A 16742-nucleotide genomic window follows, 5' to 3' on the forward strand; every position below is an offset into this window, starting at 1 on the left:
GATTAAATGTAACCGTAAATGCATGCCCCCCACGGACACCCTAATATATTCATTGTAAGCCGATGAACCAATAGCAGAAGGGATTCGGGATGGCAATACTGATCACATGACCCCTCTCCTCCAGACTGCATGCAGTTTGGTATTAAAATGTTTTCAGTAGCCCCAACCATTGTGTTCTTATACATTTGAGATGACAGACAGACGTTGAGACATTTTGGCGAATTATAACTTTGTATAAATAGCGAGGACTGACGGCGCTCGGCGGCCAGCAGCCTTCCTGTTGTTATTTTTCAGAGTGTATTTAAAACGTGCAAAGGTACTGTAGGCAGAGCAAGCTAGCTTTAGCTTACGTTAGTCAGGTCGGACGGCGACGAGGCCCAAGCCGGACGGGAACACGGGTGAGCCATGGCTAACATCGCAGTTCAGAGGATAAAACGGGAATTCAAGGAAGTGCTTAAAAGTGAAGAGGTGGGTTGTCATGTTTGCCACTCGAAGCTGTGGCTTTAATTCTTTTCTTTCCTCTTTCCGTGACTGCGGGGGCTGAATGAGAGTGACGCGTCGCTGGCTCAGCTGTCAGACTGCTAATCACCGAACTGCTAGCTTGAGCTAGCAGCCTCGCCGATAGTTATTAATACACCACAGCGTGGAAGATAAAGCCAAGAAATTAACTTTTGCTCCAATTTGGAAGCATGACCGCATTAAATCATCCACAACTTCTTGTTGCTAGCAGTACTCGGTAGCTTACCATGCCTTCTGTGATGGTAAAGCTAATCGGGATAGCCATAGCAAAGAGTGTAAGGTGGTGTCCGCATGTTTTATTGAAGGTGTTCTTTGCACATTTACCCTGTACAAGCTCTTCCCTATTTAGATTAGTGTGTATATCAAACCTAAATCCAAAGGATTTGCGCAACAAGTTGATCAACTTTAGTTAACGCCTGTGGGGGGTGTTAACTTGTGCTGCATAGTCTTGTTTTATATTTGGTGACTTAACACCTTGCGTTTTCCTTTTCTACTTAAGCCATAACGCACATTTGGTTTTCCACCTTTCAGACTAGCAAAAACCAGATAAAGGTGGACCTGGTGGACGAAAACTTCACAGAACTTAAAGGAGAGATAGCAGGGCCACCTGACACGCCATATGAAGGTGAGGAGCTTTGGGGGACACGCTCTCGGCTCTCGTGAATACATGGTTGCATAACTTTTGTGATATTTATCATCACTGAGAAAAGGTTGATCCTGAAGTCTGCCAAACTCTTTAAATGCTTGAATTGTTCTGTATGATATCCCCATATTTTCTTCCAGGAGGTAGATATCAACTAGAAATTAAAATCCCAGAGACGTATCCATTCAATCCACCCAAGGTAGGGCTCAATGTCTCCTTCTCATACAGTATGAAATACTCTTGAAAGTATTCCCCTCAGAAGTTCTCATTTACTGTAAGAATCCAGCAATGCTTTTCTTCTGCGTTTTTCTCATCTCAGGTTCGGTTTATCACGAAGATCTGGCATCCCAATATCAGCTCAGTCACAGGTGCAATATGTCTGGACATTCTTAAAGACCAGTGGTGAGTAAATGTGCTCCAAGATTCTTGACATTCTTCATCTGTCAGACATCCATTATGAAATATTTTGTGAAATTTAAGGCCAACTGCAGGTTGCTTCTAATGCCTACATGATCAACAGTTGAAATTAGCACAAAGCTTTTGGATGGTAATTTAGGGAAAATGACTAGATATAAATAGGATTAAATAAAAGATTGTTTAATGCATTTTTTTTTTTAGTCATAATATTTAGGCCTTCTAAGAAAACTTGCAAGTGTCAGAGGCCACGGTGTATAGGTACTATGAATAGTGGTTGCTTTAAAAACTGCATGCATGTCATTTCAGGGCGGCAGCTATGACACTGAGGACAGTTCTCTTGTCATTACAAGCCTTACTGGCAGCCGCAGAACCAGATGATCCACAGGATGCTGTGGTAGCTAATCAGGTGGGTGTGTATTTATGTTTTCACTTCTTTTCCTGCTTGAACATGATGCATCTCTACTAGCAATTGTTACTAAATATGTATTCACATGTATACCATACTACAGACGTGCCTCATAGTGACTAACAGTACTACAGTATTGCTGTAATTTGGCTGATATATATGCAGTATGTTATTTATACTGAAAATTGAAAAAATGTGGGGTCATTGTGTAATTTTGTAGCGTTCTATTTAACTATTTAGCTACGTACTTTGAGGCCTGGTTGATTCTGCACCTTCTGATCACTTGCAGTGGAGAGTGTGTTCAGAATATATCAGTTTTGTTTTTAGCCACTTGTGTTAGCTTTACAGTTTGAAGCCCTGGATTCTTCCCTCAAAGACACAGTTTGGTGTTTTCTTACTGGTTGAGCAATGTTCAGTGGTATACCAATACTGCATGTAGGTTTAGTTTCTTTTTTGGTTGTCATAGTAAATAAAGTTTGCTACCAAAAACAGAGTATTATAAAACATGATCATTTTGGGAATACAGTCAAAATTTTAAGAAGAAATGAAATTGTATCCAGAAAAAGTCAAAATGTGCAGATTTCTTTTTGTTTATGTGCTGAAATAAAATTTTGTGTAACTGATTCTGTAATATGATTTCACTAACTCTCTAATCCACCTTGTAGAGGGTATAGCAGCCATGCTCTAATCTCCACATATAGGCTTTGTTTTTTCTCAAAATGGTATTTTCTTAATGTGGCCCTAATACTCTGTAATTTACTGGGATTTTTTAGAGAAAAGGAGGGGAAAAAAGGCCTCCCAAGCCCTTGGACTTTACATTATTTTGGCTTTGTATCAAATACTTTTATTCTTCCCATACACGGAAAATAGCAGCCAAACCCTGTAAAACTTGGCAGTTGATCCCTTCAAAGTTGATCGCAGTTATTTTTTAAGTGTAGGAAATGCATTATCCTGCGATCCTGTGAGAGGTTAGTGGGCAGTGTCTTGTCTTTTTATTTTAAAAGATTTCATTTTCTAGTAATCAGTGTAGCAATGGCATCCAGCCTATAATCTTTGGAAGGTATGTTCCTTCACCAGCTATTCCAGTTTTATAGTTAATAGCTTTTCTAGTTAACAAATGCAATCCTACTCTGAGCACATTACTAAACCTACTGTTACTAATCACTTGTACAGTTAATTTATCCTTTGGTGAACAAAATGCACTCCAATGAGAAACAAAGTAATGAAATGAGGTTAAATAAGAGGAGTGGTATAAACGTTTTTGATATGTATATCACAACAGTGAGTTTTTCTTTTTTAAGTTTACACTAAAAAGCGTTTCAAAGTTGATCGTCTCTTATAGTACACCAGTTTCAATGGCAAAGATTAATTTCTGTGATGTACAGTAACGGAAGTATCAGTTCCCTGAAATTGTTTATGACTAAAGAAAACTTCTAAAGTGCATCTGGGTAAACTTTAAAGAATCATATTACCATGTGGGATAGGTGACTCGTCAAAGCGCGTTAAAGGGATATGAATGCGCTCCCTATATGTATTTTATTACCCGACCCATCTACCAGCCACAATTGCATCAAACGATTTCAATAATAATCATGTTTTAACATTCACCAGACGTGAAGTTTGTGGTCTTGTTTTGTTTTTTGTTTTTTTTTTTCGATTTTATTCATGAGATTAGAATTATTGTATTGCTTGAAAAAAGCGTGACATACTGCGCTGCTTCATCATGACTACATTCCTGCCTCCTTCACCTTTGCACTGTGGTGCATACTTGAATGCTTCTATTTTGATAGAGGTGCTTAACCTTCAATTTTGAGGAAGTGGAACTGGCAGAGAAAGAAGTCTAGTAAGCAGAGCTGATGGCAAATGATTATGCTGGTGGCCCTGGGAGACATAACTTGGTGATTGTCAGTACACACACCTAAAAGGACAAGCATCCTGATCATACTTCTGCTAACCTAAATCGACTTTAGAAACTGAAACTTCATAGCTAGGGACCTGGCTCTCCTCACCAGCAACAATCCTCTACATGTTAGTTGGATTAGCTTCAAAGAGAAGTTGTTTTCTTGCTGTTTGAGGTAAATGCTGAAAATGCATTTTTGCAAGTATTGATACAGATCCTCTAGAGAGCAAGAGATAAATGTCCTCACCATTGTTGGGTATTACCAAAAGTTTCCAATCCCCCCCCCCCACCCCAAAAAAGAAAGAAAAGAAATTGTATTAACAGGAACCTGCGTCTAATGTCTTATTCACTTAGCAGCTTCGTTGTTAATAGTTTATAGTGATGAGAAATCTACACTCTAAATTTCAGCTGAATAATGCCTACACAGCATGGAAACGGAGCGCTTGGCAGAATTGGCTACCTGGCAAAGTACAGCTCTACCACTTCCTCTGGCCCTGAATTATCATGTTAGTAATTTGTTGTGTACAGAAGAGTGACTATAGCACTTGCCCCAAAATATATGTTAATTGTGACACTGAATATTTAATTTCTTAACACAATGCCAACATGGTGCTTTTTAAATGTTTCAAATCTAGATAATTCTTCTCTTGGCATTGATGACCTATATACAAGAGTTTCTGTTATGGAGGGTGGTGTGCATTATTTTAATTCAAATGTAAAGCTGTTTTTTCCATTTGTTTTTACCGCGCAGTACAAGCAGAATCCAGAGATGTTTAAACAGACAGCGAGACTCTGGTCTCACGTCTACGCAGGCGCTCCCGTCTCCAGTCCGGAGTACACACGCAAAATAGACAAACTCTGTGCCATGGGCTTTGAAAAAGTAAGCGTCTCGAAATCTTGTCTCTCCTGCTTTGAATCGCGATGTGAAACTCTCGCAGAATAAATCAGCATGTGTGACTGGTTTTGTTTTCCTCCGCAGAATGCAGTAATAGTGGCATTGTCGTCGAAATCCTGGGATGTGGAGACGGCGACAGAGCTGCTGCTCAGTAACTGAGTACTTCTGGCACCTCCTTCATCTTCCATTTAATCCCAATCTCTCCTTCCTACCAAACACATCCTCTCTCTCTCTCTCTCTCGAATTCCCACTGTCTGAAGGCGTCTCTTCCCTTAATGTACCCTCTGTTTTAAAGTGGACTCCTCACATCTACACTCGCCCTCTTCTCCAGCCCCGCCTTTATCCCCTCTGTGTTTCATCTCTCATCTGCACACGTCACCATCTGCTGTACAACACTCCAATCAGCCGCTCTGTGAGCTCTTATCTCTGGTTTCTGAATTCATTCAACATTCCACTCAGAGCTACAATCAGAAATTCAATCACACCTCACCACCTTTGAAGCAAATGCCAGACTTAAGACCCCGCCCACATCCGCCAATCTCCCAGCTCTTACTGGCTCTGTGCAAGAAGCAGCTGACAGCAGCTTATCCTTGCCTATGCAGTGCATTTTACTTTAATTTGTGAAAACTTTGGTGGGAGAGAGTCAAGCCATTTAGGGGAGGGGCTCTTTTGGACCTGGTCCTGATTTAACGCACTTTTGGGCTGTTTTTTCTGGACAAGGATTAAGCTGAGATTTTGAACTTTTCAATTGGAGACTCAGTCAAAACTTTCTTGCACTGTTTCCAAACCATACCTTAATCCCTTCACTATCCCAAAATAAAAACTTAGTAATGTTGGCGTCATTTCTAACAGCACAGATTGCTGAACAGAGAATTTATAATTTTAGGTGTAATATTAGGATTTTGAGAATAAGTTACTGGAAGTATCTAATTACAATCATAGACATATTTGTTATATTGTGGGAGTTTTCAGGGCAATAACAGTGCTTTAATTGGACATAAAATTGAGGGGAAAGTCACAAAATGCAACAAAGTAAATGCAGAATGCGTGCATCAGCTTATTCCGTGTTCTAGAAATCAGTTCATCAAGTGTCAAAAGGTGTTCACACAGTAGCCATATTCATTTTCATGCCATGTTTCACCCTCTTAAGCTGTTGGCAATTGACCCAAAATCCAGGCAATCTTCAGTTACTGTCCTCACAACCTGTTCTTCACTTGGCTTACTTCCTTTCTTCCTTTACCCCCACATTTTATTTTTTTTTTTTAAGAAAAAAATCGTGTTTTATTTGGATATGACTTCTACAGGAATACATTTTGATTCTTGTTTTTAAACGGAGAGAAAATAAACGCATTCAGCAGTAACACAACCTGTCACAAGTCTGGATAAAAAAAAAAGGTTCAAAATGATAGAAAAATATAGCATCAACCTACCTAGGCCAACAGATAAAATGTCAATGATTCATCTGTAAATAAAATATTGAAGTCTGTGTAAATTAATCCACCCTCTGTCCTTTCTGTGTTGCCTCTCTCACGCACACCACTTGACAGTAATGTGAAGTTCAGTTTTAATGGATTTTTTTCAATCATTTGTGGCATTTTGAACATTTCTTTTGCTTTGTGTGAATTTGAATAAAAACTAGACTGAGCCACTAAAATTGCTATACTAATGTCATATAATAGAAATGTAATTACAGGGATTCAAGTTCCATACTGAAATTCAATTTTCAGTGTTTTGGGCATTAGTATTATAGATCATTTGTCCTTGCTCAAGAAGGTAAATTTTCTGTGCAGTCAGATCTTCAACGAGCAAAAGGATGCCGGAATTCTGATAATATTCAGAGCCTCTTTTTCATAGTGCAGATAACAGGTGGCCTGCTTGGTACCATGTTGTGCCATGTTGAACCTATCCAAGAAACCCTGGCAGTAATCTGAGGGCTGTTTCAGCCTGCACATTTGCACCACAAAGACAAGAAAAAAGCAACCTCTGATATTTGTATTGTAATCCAAAGGGGATATTGTAGATTTAACTGTACAGCCTTCACTGCACAGTAAACCAGCCTCAGGCATCCTAAATAGCCAAAGCTCATTTTCTATCCTTTCATTAAAAGCTGACGTGTCTCTCGCATCTACCATCTGGAACTTTTTATAACATCCCCTAATCGACGGAGCCGCTCTAATCTGAATACGTGACACCGAAATAGTAAGCTTCCTGGCTCAGGTAATGGCACTGAGATAATCATTGTGTTATTAAAATGACACAAAATAAAGTAACTCGCTGCCTTATTAAAGTCCTGAAGGGTTCAAAGCAGCTGATTTCACCGCAGCTGCGTCACTTTCTGTCAGTCGTTCTGCCATAGATGATGATCGGTGTAATATTCAGGTGCATGGGAAGCAAAAGGCCTTATTAAATATTTTATCATGGCAAAACTAAAGCGCACAGCTTTTAACATCCTGACGCGGCGTTTCAGCGAGTTAAGAGTAGTGTTTCCACTGTGAGCATGTACTTTCAGCAGAAACTGCAGGGGTTTCTTTTCGTGGTGTATAAAAGCCCTGTGCTGTGCTTTGTGTGGCTGCCATCTTTCTGGAAAAGGGCCATATTGCATCAAATTCCAATAAGACATTACCAGTGTGATATATGAAGCTAAAGGAAATCCCTCAGCTGTAAAGTGAAAGGTGACACTTTGTTAATTGTGGGGAATAGATGCACACTAACAGCACCCCAATCACAAGCATTTCAGGAGTGTTATAATAAACATACATATTTTTCTCTAATTAATGATGAAAAATGTATTTTTATATTTGTATTGTAAATAATTGTTTAAATTAAAATGAGTATGCCTTTCCTATTTAAAAGCCTGGGCCTTACAAAACCTGCTACTTTAGGTTCTACTTTAGCTGATATGAAATGTTCATTTTTTATGAAGTCGATTCCAGTTGAAAAAATGCTACTTCTCACTTTTTCATTATGCCTTTCATTAATTTCAATGATTTGCTGCCAATCTGTACTTTGCTTGATTGAATGATAGATTTACAATCCCCTGAATTTCAAATTCCCATCTTTCCTCCGTTGACATAACAGCAGCATGTTGCAGGAGCAGACCAGTACCCCACCTGACTTCACAGGCGAATAGCCCCTTGTGTGGCGAGGCGATGATTCGTGGGCATCCTGTTTCTCTTGATCTGCTGCTGCTATGTGATAGCTGGAGTTTTATTCCGTGTCTCAGTCAGCAGACATGCTGCCTCCCCTGCCAAACATTAGGAGCTGGCCTTACAGCAAAGACGGCCAGAGGAAACAGCTCGCTGCTATCTGCATCTGAGTTCAACTGGGGTTGAATGCTCATCATGTAGATCTTGAGGAATGAAACCAAGAACTGTTAGATAACTTGTCGAGGCCACCTTTAATTTCTTCTTTGGAGTTATTAGTTACCAAGAGGCTTGCTAGCAATGTTCCCAATAATCTTTCTGGTGATGCTGCTTCCCAAAGGTGAGTCAAACTTAAGCCTGTCTTCCTTTGGGGAAAAAAAGAGACCTCTCCATTTTGCTTTTAATTCATTAGACTAGATTATATCATTTAACTCAGGTTTACATTATTTTTCATAACTGTATAAAGTCACAAATGCTTGCACTTTTACCACCTATAATAGTTTAAAATATTTTCTTCATGTGGCCTTAAAATGTATTGTTTTAACAAATGGCAAGAAAAAGTAAACCAATCATTTGTGACTAGAAGGAGCTAATTTAACCTCCTGCATGTTGACAGATGACCACTTGTGTCTCCTCTCAGTGATTCACTCTGCTCAGGGTCACTATGCCCAGAAACTCCTGAATGATTTGATGGAGAACTACTCCAGTGCCCTGCGGCCTGTGGATGACACAGACAGAGCCCTCAACGTCACCCTGCAGGTCACCCTCTCTCAAATCAAAGACATGGTGCGTGCTCTCTCATCAGCAAGTCTTGGTTCGTGTGCGACGCATTCTGGTTAAAGGCGAGTTATAAATGGAAGAGGTTAATTATGTCCACGACTAAAATTAAACACCTCACTGAGAGTCATAGCATTTCTTTTAAATAGTCTAGCTGCAGAAACGTAAAAATACACTTTCTGTTTTAGCGGTTAAGGTGATTTATGCACACAAACGGGGCATCAGCATCTGATTTATGTATGTTGAATAATATGTGGTAATCACGAATAGCGTGTTCTGCTTACAGCATTACTGTGCAGTCAATAGTTGGCATATAATGTATTGGCCAATACATTAGCCACACTGCAGTAAAACTGACATCGATTTAGCAGAAAACATGCAAATGCGAAGAACTGAGTTTTTTAACTTGACACTGAGCCCAGCATGAAGGAAAACATGGAGGTGAACAGACCTTTTATTCTTAACGTTGTCCATGACCTCCTATTGTACAAATCGACCGGCTGGTGGCTTACACGGCTGGGTCAGGTTCCCGTTTGGGTTCAGTGCTGCGTCACTCACTCCACAGTGAATTGCTAATTCACTGTGGAGTGAGTGTGGGTTTGGGCGTGCGTAGTTGAAGACACAAAACCAGCTGCTGAATGTAATGTTTCCATATAATATCTGGGCATTTGTTGTCGTCACTCTGTCATACTTTGGAAGAAACGGATGCGAGCCAGACAGCAAATGAGTGTGTGTGCACCCTGGAGTGTCCTGTTACCAAAGCGGTTATGTGTTCCCCCAACCTCCTGTACTGTGCTCATCCACCTGATATTGACAGACGGGTCTGGATTTCAGCCACTGTGAGGCTTTGTGTTTGTCCACCTGGTGTTGATGAGCAGTGAACCGAGAAGATCAAGAGGGATTTTTTTCTTACTGTCTGTTGTGTGTAGATATACAGTTATAAGACACAGTAACTGAGGCATGTGCAGAAATTCATAACCTCTTATAGACCTTAAACGTTTTTAGCAGTTGTGGATTTGACATTGGGAGTCTAGTGTTAACTGGTAACTGTAACCACTCATCAACAATTAGTTCTTCTAAGCATCCGAGTGAAGATGCTGAGAGAAATTCAAAGTTATCAAAGGTATCTTTGGTGGAAAAATAGAGGAAGTATTTAATGTTAGGCTTTGGGTTATATGACAGCAATATGCACACGCTGCAAGAGTCAAAAATATAAAACTAAAATAAGGCCATATCCTGTCAGAGGACGGTAACCATAAACAGGCCTCAAAACTCACCACAAACTACTAAAGGAAAAACAAGCTGTAGCTGGTGTTTTTCACAACTGCCATGACATGACCATCAGTGGTCATGTCATTCTTGCAGATTGCAAGCATGCACTATGTCACATGGTCTAAAAATATCCCAGAGCTCTAAGCAATGTGGAACTATAATAGAGAATTTCTAAATGAAGAAGCTGGCAATAAAGTTTCTGCAAGGTGTGATATACGTCAATGAGGCAAATACCACAGTTCCTCTTTTTTCTGTCAGTTTCTTATTATTTTCATGTAGTATAAATTATAAATTGAAATGATCAGTGCAATAACATTTAATTTAGCATTATGAGCTGCAGGGATCATTGTGTGTGTGTGTGTGTGTTTTTTTTAATATCTTCACACTTAAAGTAATCAAAAACAAATTCTCCCAGAGGCACCAAAACGGTTGCATGCTAGTTTGTGTTTGCATACATTTGCAGGTCCTTTTTTGTGACTAGTATGACTGTGACCGTAGGATGAAAGGAACCAGGTGCTGATTGCCTACCTGTGGATTAGGCAGACGTGGCATGACGCTTACCTGAAGTGGAATAAGGAGGATTATGATGGACTGGATGTGATCCACATCCCTAGCAGCCTGGTGTGGAGGCCTGACCTCGTCCTGTATAATAAGTATGCTCACATAGATGAATTTTCCAGGAATGCAGAATGTGGACAAATCTTCTTGCTGCCATTAATGTCTCTTATATTATAATTCAATATAACGTTTATTCACAATGTTTAAAGACTACATGGTTATCTTTAAAGACTACTTGTGAGATTATAAATACTAGCAATTAGCAACAGAAGACGCTGAATCTGACCACTGTTTAACCAAATCACACACATGACTTGCCAGTTAGTCTCAACTTGTTTTCCTCCTCTAGAGCTGATGATGATTTCTCTGGGCCCATGGACACCAACGTGAGGCTGCGCTACAATGGGGAGATAACCTGGGATGCTCCTGCCATCACCAAAAGCTCCTGCGTGGTGGACGTCTCCTACTTCCCCTTTGACAGCCAGGAGTGTAACCTCACCTTTGGTTCCTGGACTTACAATGGCAACCAGGTCTGGAGAAATACTGCCCATCTACCATACCTTGTTTAACAAAATGTAGATGGAACAACATGCTGTGGAGGATAAACCCATATTGAGTCTGTGTAGCTTACATTTCCTTTCAGGATAGTGGCAATCTGGGTCACCTAAATTTACCAGGCCACTTAAAATGGTTAAATAACACAAGACCCAGCTCTTGCTGTGACTCTGGCCTCTGTGTTAGATCAGAGAGTAACTGAGATTGACCTTTTTGACATGTAGATCAGGTACACATTGCTCATTGTATTTGTCATCATACATCTGTGTATACGTACACATAACGTTTTTCTCAGTAAATGTGTCCCTCCCCTCTATTTCCAGGTAGACATCATTATGGGCATGGACAGCGGTGACCTGTCAGACTTTGTGGAAAATGTTGAGTGGGAGTGCCGTGGAATGCCGGCCACCAAGAATGTCATAATGTATGGTTGTTGCTCTGACCCGTATCCAGACATCACCTATACAGTACTCCTGCAGCGTCGCTCCTCCTTTTACATCTTCAACCTCCTCCTCCCCTGCTTCCTCATCTCCTTCTTGGCCCCTCTGGGCTTCTATCTGCCTGCAGACTCTGGGGAAAAGGTTTCCCTGGGGGTGACAGTTCTTCTAGCTTTAACGGTGTTCCAGCTCATGGTGGCTGAGAGCATGCCGCCCTCAGAAAGTGTGCCTTTGATAGGTAAGAAGGTTTTGTTTTTTTTAGAAATATATTTAATAACTTGTTTTTGTTGCATGGTTTATGTTTCTGTCACTCTATTATTAAAAAAAATATACCAGAAATCGTACAGGCATGCATGGTCCAAAAATGACCTATGATCTAGTGATGCATTGGTATGTTTTTAGTTTTCAAATTAAAGGTACCCTTAGGAATTTTACTGTTAAAACTTGGGCCATATTTATCTATGTAGCAATGTAGCATAGCACAAGGTTACACCTTTAAGGGTCACAGGGGCAGACACTGAATGAGAGGCAGGTGTACATGCTGGAGAAGATGACATTCCATATGTTACAGGACGAACATGTCCAAATATTTATAGCACACCCTATAATCTGACCTGGAGTTGGAAATTTTAAAATGTGAACAAAAAGTATTTGCTCGTCTGCTTTCATATGCATATGAACTTGAGTGACATCCCAATGCTAATCCATAGGGTTTAATAATGATGTCGGGCCACCTTCTAGTACCTACAGTGTGTTAATGGTCATGGACTTGTCTTCCATCTGTTTTTTGTTCCTTCCTGTTACACAGGGAAGTACTATATCGCCACTATGACAATGGTCACAGCCTCCACATCTCTCACCATCTTCATCATGAACATTCACTTCTGTGGTGTGGAGGCCAAACCAGTTCCACACTGGGCAAAAGTCCTCATCATTGACTACATGTCAAAGATTTGTTTTGTTTATGAAGTGGGTGAGAACTGTGCCTCTGCCTCGTCTTCGTCTTCTCGCTCCACCCAGGATGAAGTCCGTCACCAGCAGTTCAACACTCACATTCATTCAAATGGTAAACCTGGTAGGCAAAGTAGCCGAGAGGACCGGCATAGCGACAAGTATCCCAGATCCCAGAGCTCCAAGCTGGAGCAATATCCAAGAGTTCAGCACCACATCACCAGAGATGAGAGCGCCCACATATCTACTTTTGAACCCGGAAAGTATGAAAGCTCTAATGGTAAAATTCAGATAAACGACTACTATAAAGAAGACCATAAGGTGCTGTATTGTTCTGAGGACCAGAAGATTCCCTGCTGCCCTGAGGATAAAAAGCCTCTACCTCAGGGTCCCACTGTAACCTTTGGCCCCTGTGTCTTCTGCACCCATGGCAGTGGCTTCGCTGGTATGGACACTAAGCTAGTGCGCAATGTTGAGTACATAGCAAACTGTTTTAGAGAGCAGAGAGCCACGTGCGCCAAGGGGGCAGAATGGAAAAAGATAGCTAAGGTCATGGACAGATTCTTCATGTGGATTTTCTTTATCATGGTTTTCCTCATGAGCATCCTCATCATCGGTAAGGCACCATGACCAAACTGTGGTTCTACAGATTTTTTTTTAAAATTTGCATATTTATACAGAAGGTCAATTGGGACTATTTTCCCTTTTTTTCTAAACAAATGGGACAATCAAACATATGTGAACTTTCCAGCTTTTCTTTATTAATCATCGAAAAAACAAATTTCAGCTGTCATTCATTGTTTTGTCCACACGCATTCAAGCCACTCTGCATTCCTTACCTTTAAAAATATGTTTAACCTATTATGTCTTCAACACATAATGATTTCATGTACTGTACATAGTGATATAAGTTTTTTGTTGTTGATCTAAAACGCAACAAAATAAGCCAGATCATGACACATTCAGTATGTGCAGGCAATGCCAAATAACAGATCTATTGAAACCACAGTTCATAACTCATTGCTTTCAGTTTACTTCATCTCGTTAATACATTCGATTTTACTACTTTGTCAGCTATACAGTCTATAGCATCTCAATGTGTAGCTCGCTACAGCCTCCATCAATCATACCTTTGATGTAGGAGTACTTCATCATTTGACCATTGAATACATTTGAGGGGATCAGCTGTCAAGTTAAAATATGACCGGTGGAGACAGCACATGTCTTATTCACAACTGTGTAATCAGACGCCTGGGGCCGAGAGACGCAGCGCCAGTGCTAGCTCCTGATCGGCAGAATCATTTTTCTGTTCAAAATCATCCAGTGAATAGTTAATGAGCAAGCTTTGTTTGTAGCACAGCCAGGGCCGTCAGGATGTAAGGTAATATGGAGCATCAATTATGTAACACAATGTGCGCACTCTGACACCCCCGTTCTCCCGAAGGCCCATCCCTTTAACTTTGAAAGTCAAGTGAATGTGTTTGTGTGTGTGTGCATGCCTGAACACTGGAAAGCCAAGTAGAAAAGGAAGAAATAAAAGAGGTTAGGGCAAAAGGAATGCAGGAAAAATGAAAAGCAATCAATAAGAGGTTGAATGCAAATAATTGTATTCATTTTCTGAGCCTTGTATAATTGAAATTATTTGCATTTTTGCTGAACAATACAGTTACTCATACTACATTTTACATGGAAATAGTCTCCCAGAGTTCTCACCATAATAAATAGAAGACGTATTATGGCAATTCTATAGTTTAATACTTCCTCAAAGCAATAACTGGTCTATCTCAGTTTACTTTATAAATGTCCTAGTTTGTTTCAGTTCAGGGATGAAATTAAAATACACACTACAACACTCAAGCTGAATGCAGCGATGCATTATGTCAACTGGCACAATGAATGCCCACTGATATGTTTTAATAACTTTGGACAACATTAGAGCCTTGGGCCAACACTTTGAAATAAACTTGCACTTTAGTAAAATTACACTGTGATATACTTATTTAGGCGTGTAAATGATGGCTGCTTCTTCTTCGTATGCATTCTCATAAGTTTTCATTATTCCTGCTAAGAGCTGCAAATATGAAGAAAAATGAGTCGTATTCTTTAATTTCACATTACCTTAAGCTCACAGTAGAGGGCGCTCACTTCCCGCATACCATTGTAGTGGTGGTGGATGCCCCAAAGCTTACTGTTTGAAGCTGCATGTGGCAACAGAAGTGTACAAGATCTGCAGCTCAGAAGCATCCCCACTCATTTTTCATCTTCTACAGAGACCCGCTCACATAACTTCACTACTGAGAGGAGGCAAAAAATATTTGGAGAGTATTCATTCCTCTGGTACTCTGGGGTAGAGTATGGCAAGTGGCTATAGCTCTGTGTCTCACTCACTTCCATTCTGTAACCAGTTCATTAATTTTAATTGACCTGGAGGCTAATAATTAAATTAATTTTCTAAGTAAAAAGGTTTTAGCAGTAGGTGGCATAACTTTTGATTGTTCTGTGGGCTCTGTTTGACAGAATTTGATGGAGATGGTGAGATAGTGTTGTGTTTTTTCCCTCCACCTCTCCAAAGTGATTGTCATGGTGAAGCGGAGAGAGAGGTGAACCATGTAATCTGGGCAGGCTCAGAAGCTCAGGCACTCTGGGAAACAATGCTTGGGAAATTACCAAGAGCCTGGCACAATTTCACTTGAAAGCATTATTTATCTTTAGGTTGTTTTGTACAAAACAACAGAAATACAAAAATAAGGATCACTGTGATACGGTTATTTCACCAGTGAAAAGTAACTGCTTTCATGGCATTTTGTACTACTTTGAGACACTTTACAAAAGCCTTTATGCATCTAATGCATTTTAAAGACTGCACCATTTCTGTTTAATAGAGCTTTACACAAATTACACACATAAATCCATCCATCCATCGATTTTCTTTTACTTATCCATTTCAGAGTTGAGGAGGGAGCTGAAGCCTGTCACAGAGTGAGAGGCAGGGTACACCCTGTACCGGTCATTAGTCTTATCACAGGGCTCAGTAATGACATATAATAAATGTTAATCATTAATCTTTGATGTAAATTCATCGTTTACATCAAAGGAATTACAAAAGACCAAATACCCCACAAATACAATTAGCAGTTTACATCCTGTATGGGCGACTTTTGGAAAAAAAAAGGAGGATACTTTTATTTATTGTATTTGTGTGTAGCAGGGAGGATCTGTTCTGGGTAAATTACAGTAATGTCTCTTAAAATGTTTAATAATTGTGAGGTGTTGTAAACTTGGACGTGCTCTCAGTAGAGTCAGATTTAGTGTGTCATAGAAAAAAATGGATTCTGTCATTGCATTTAAATACAATGGTCCTCTTGGTTATTGTCAGAGCTATAAAAATGAATGGTGTAGACTCCTGTCTTCTTTGAAGTATAGACAGCTCCCTGGATGACAAATGAATGGGCAGGGAGGGAGGCTGAGGCTGACGATCTCTGATGGATGTTCATGACCTTTGGCCACAGTGTTTGAACCGGAGTGCAGAGAAAGCGATCAGTTGAATGTAGACAATGCTGACATGTTACTTGTGACCCATCTGGTGCATTTTTGGGGCATTGTCAGCTGTTCATTTTTGTCAAAATACAGAATACTATACAAATCCTTCAAGACAGAATCTGTCTGGCACCCTTGTAGGTGGCCTATTTAAATTAAATGGAGAGATCCAAAACTTTAATGGTCACAGTAGATAAAAATGTCAAGCGCAGATTTACCATTCTAATGTAAAACAAATAAATAAATAAACCAATAAAATTTGAGTGTGTTTGTTACAAATAACCTGCATTTATTTGGCATACGATAAACAGTACTGTGCCAAAGTCTTCATTATTTCTTTATATATTGCAAATATAAATCACTGCACAGGAACATGTATTCATAAATAGAATGCAGCATGTAAAAACTTGCTGCCATTCTAATGAGCTTGAAAATCCATAATTGGTATGAGCATCCTCATTCTCCAACACAGCCACAACTCTTTTTTTGGCAAGCTTTCTTATCATTTCTTTAAGTAGTCTTCAGGAGTAGTTTTCCAGCCTTGAAGGACAATCAAAGCTCTTCTTTGGATGTTGGCAGCCTTTTGTTCTGTTCTCTGTCAAGATGATCCCAATAATGCTGAAGTCTGCACTCTGGGGAGTCCAGTTCATGACTGATGGTGTTCCTCTGTGTATGTTTTCTAACTACATATGCTTTTTCTGCACCTGTAGTGCATTTAGGAACACTATCATG

The 16742-nt window shown here is 39.9% G+C and overlaps 2 protein-coding genes across 2 annotated transcripts; both read left to right on the plus strand.

The window, feature by feature from the left end:
• Window positions 1–90: 90 nt before the first annotated feature.
• On the plus strand, window positions 91–6276 carry ube2ka (ubiquitin-conjugating enzyme E2Ka (UBC1 homolog, yeast)). The gene is made up of 7 exons (XM_026193046.2): window positions 91–468; window positions 1051–1144; window positions 1303–1361; window positions 1482–1564; window positions 1886–1985; window positions 4637–4765; window positions 4865–6276. Exons 1-7 carry the CDS (start codon window positions 406–408, stop codon window positions 4937–4939), a joined length of 603 nt encoding a protein of 200 aa, XP_026048831.1. The 5' UTR covers window positions 91–405; the 3' UTR covers window positions 4940–6276.
• Window positions 6277–8223: 1947 nt separating this feature from the next.
• Window positions 8224–16268, plus strand: LOC113029448 (neuronal acetylcholine receptor subunit alpha-9-II). Its single transcript, XM_080308823.1, has 6 exons — window positions 8224–8263; window positions 8540–8709; window positions 10471–10625; window positions 10880–11060; window positions 11409–11760; window positions 12331–16268. Exons 1-6 carry the CDS (start codon window positions 8224–8226, stop codon window positions 13101–13103), a joined length of 1671 nt encoding a protein of 556 aa, XP_080164949.1. The 3' UTR covers window positions 13104–16268.
• The last annotated feature ends 474 nt before the right edge of the window (window positions 16269–16742 follow it).

This window comes from Astatotilapia calliptera, chromosome 2 (genome assembly GCF_964374335.1).
Source record: "Astatotilapia calliptera chromosome 2, fAstCal68.1, whole genome shotgun sequence".
NCBI lineage: Eukaryota > Metazoa > Chordata > Actinopteri > Cichliformes > Cichlidae > Astatotilapia > Astatotilapia calliptera.

Bases quoted from the DNA above. Each gene is read 5' to 3' on its own strand.
- ube2ka (XM_026193046.2), top strand. From the start codon at position 406: ATGGCTAACATCGCAGTTCAGAGGATAAAACGGGAATTCAAGGAAGTG. The intron at 469-1,050 runs GTGGGTTGTCAT...TCCACCTTTCAG, and splicing joins AAGTGCTTAAAAGTGAAGAG to ACTAGCAAAAACCAGATAAA. The intron at 1,145-1,302 runs GTGAGGAGCTTT...ATTTTCTTCCAG, and splicing joins ACCTGACACGCCATATGAAG to GAGGTAGATATCAACTAGAA.
- LOC113029448 (XM_080308823.1), top strand. From the start codon at position 8,224: ATGTTCCCAATAATCTTTCTGGTGATGCTGCTTCCCAAAG. The intron at 8,264-8,539 runs GTGAGTCAAACT...GCATGTTGACAG, and splicing joins GGTGATGCTGCTTCCCAAAG to ATGACCACTTGTGTCTCCTC. The intron at 11,761-12,330 runs GTAAGAAGGTTT...CCTGTTACACAG, and splicing joins AGAAAGTGTGCCTTTGATAG to GGAAGTACTATATCGCCACT.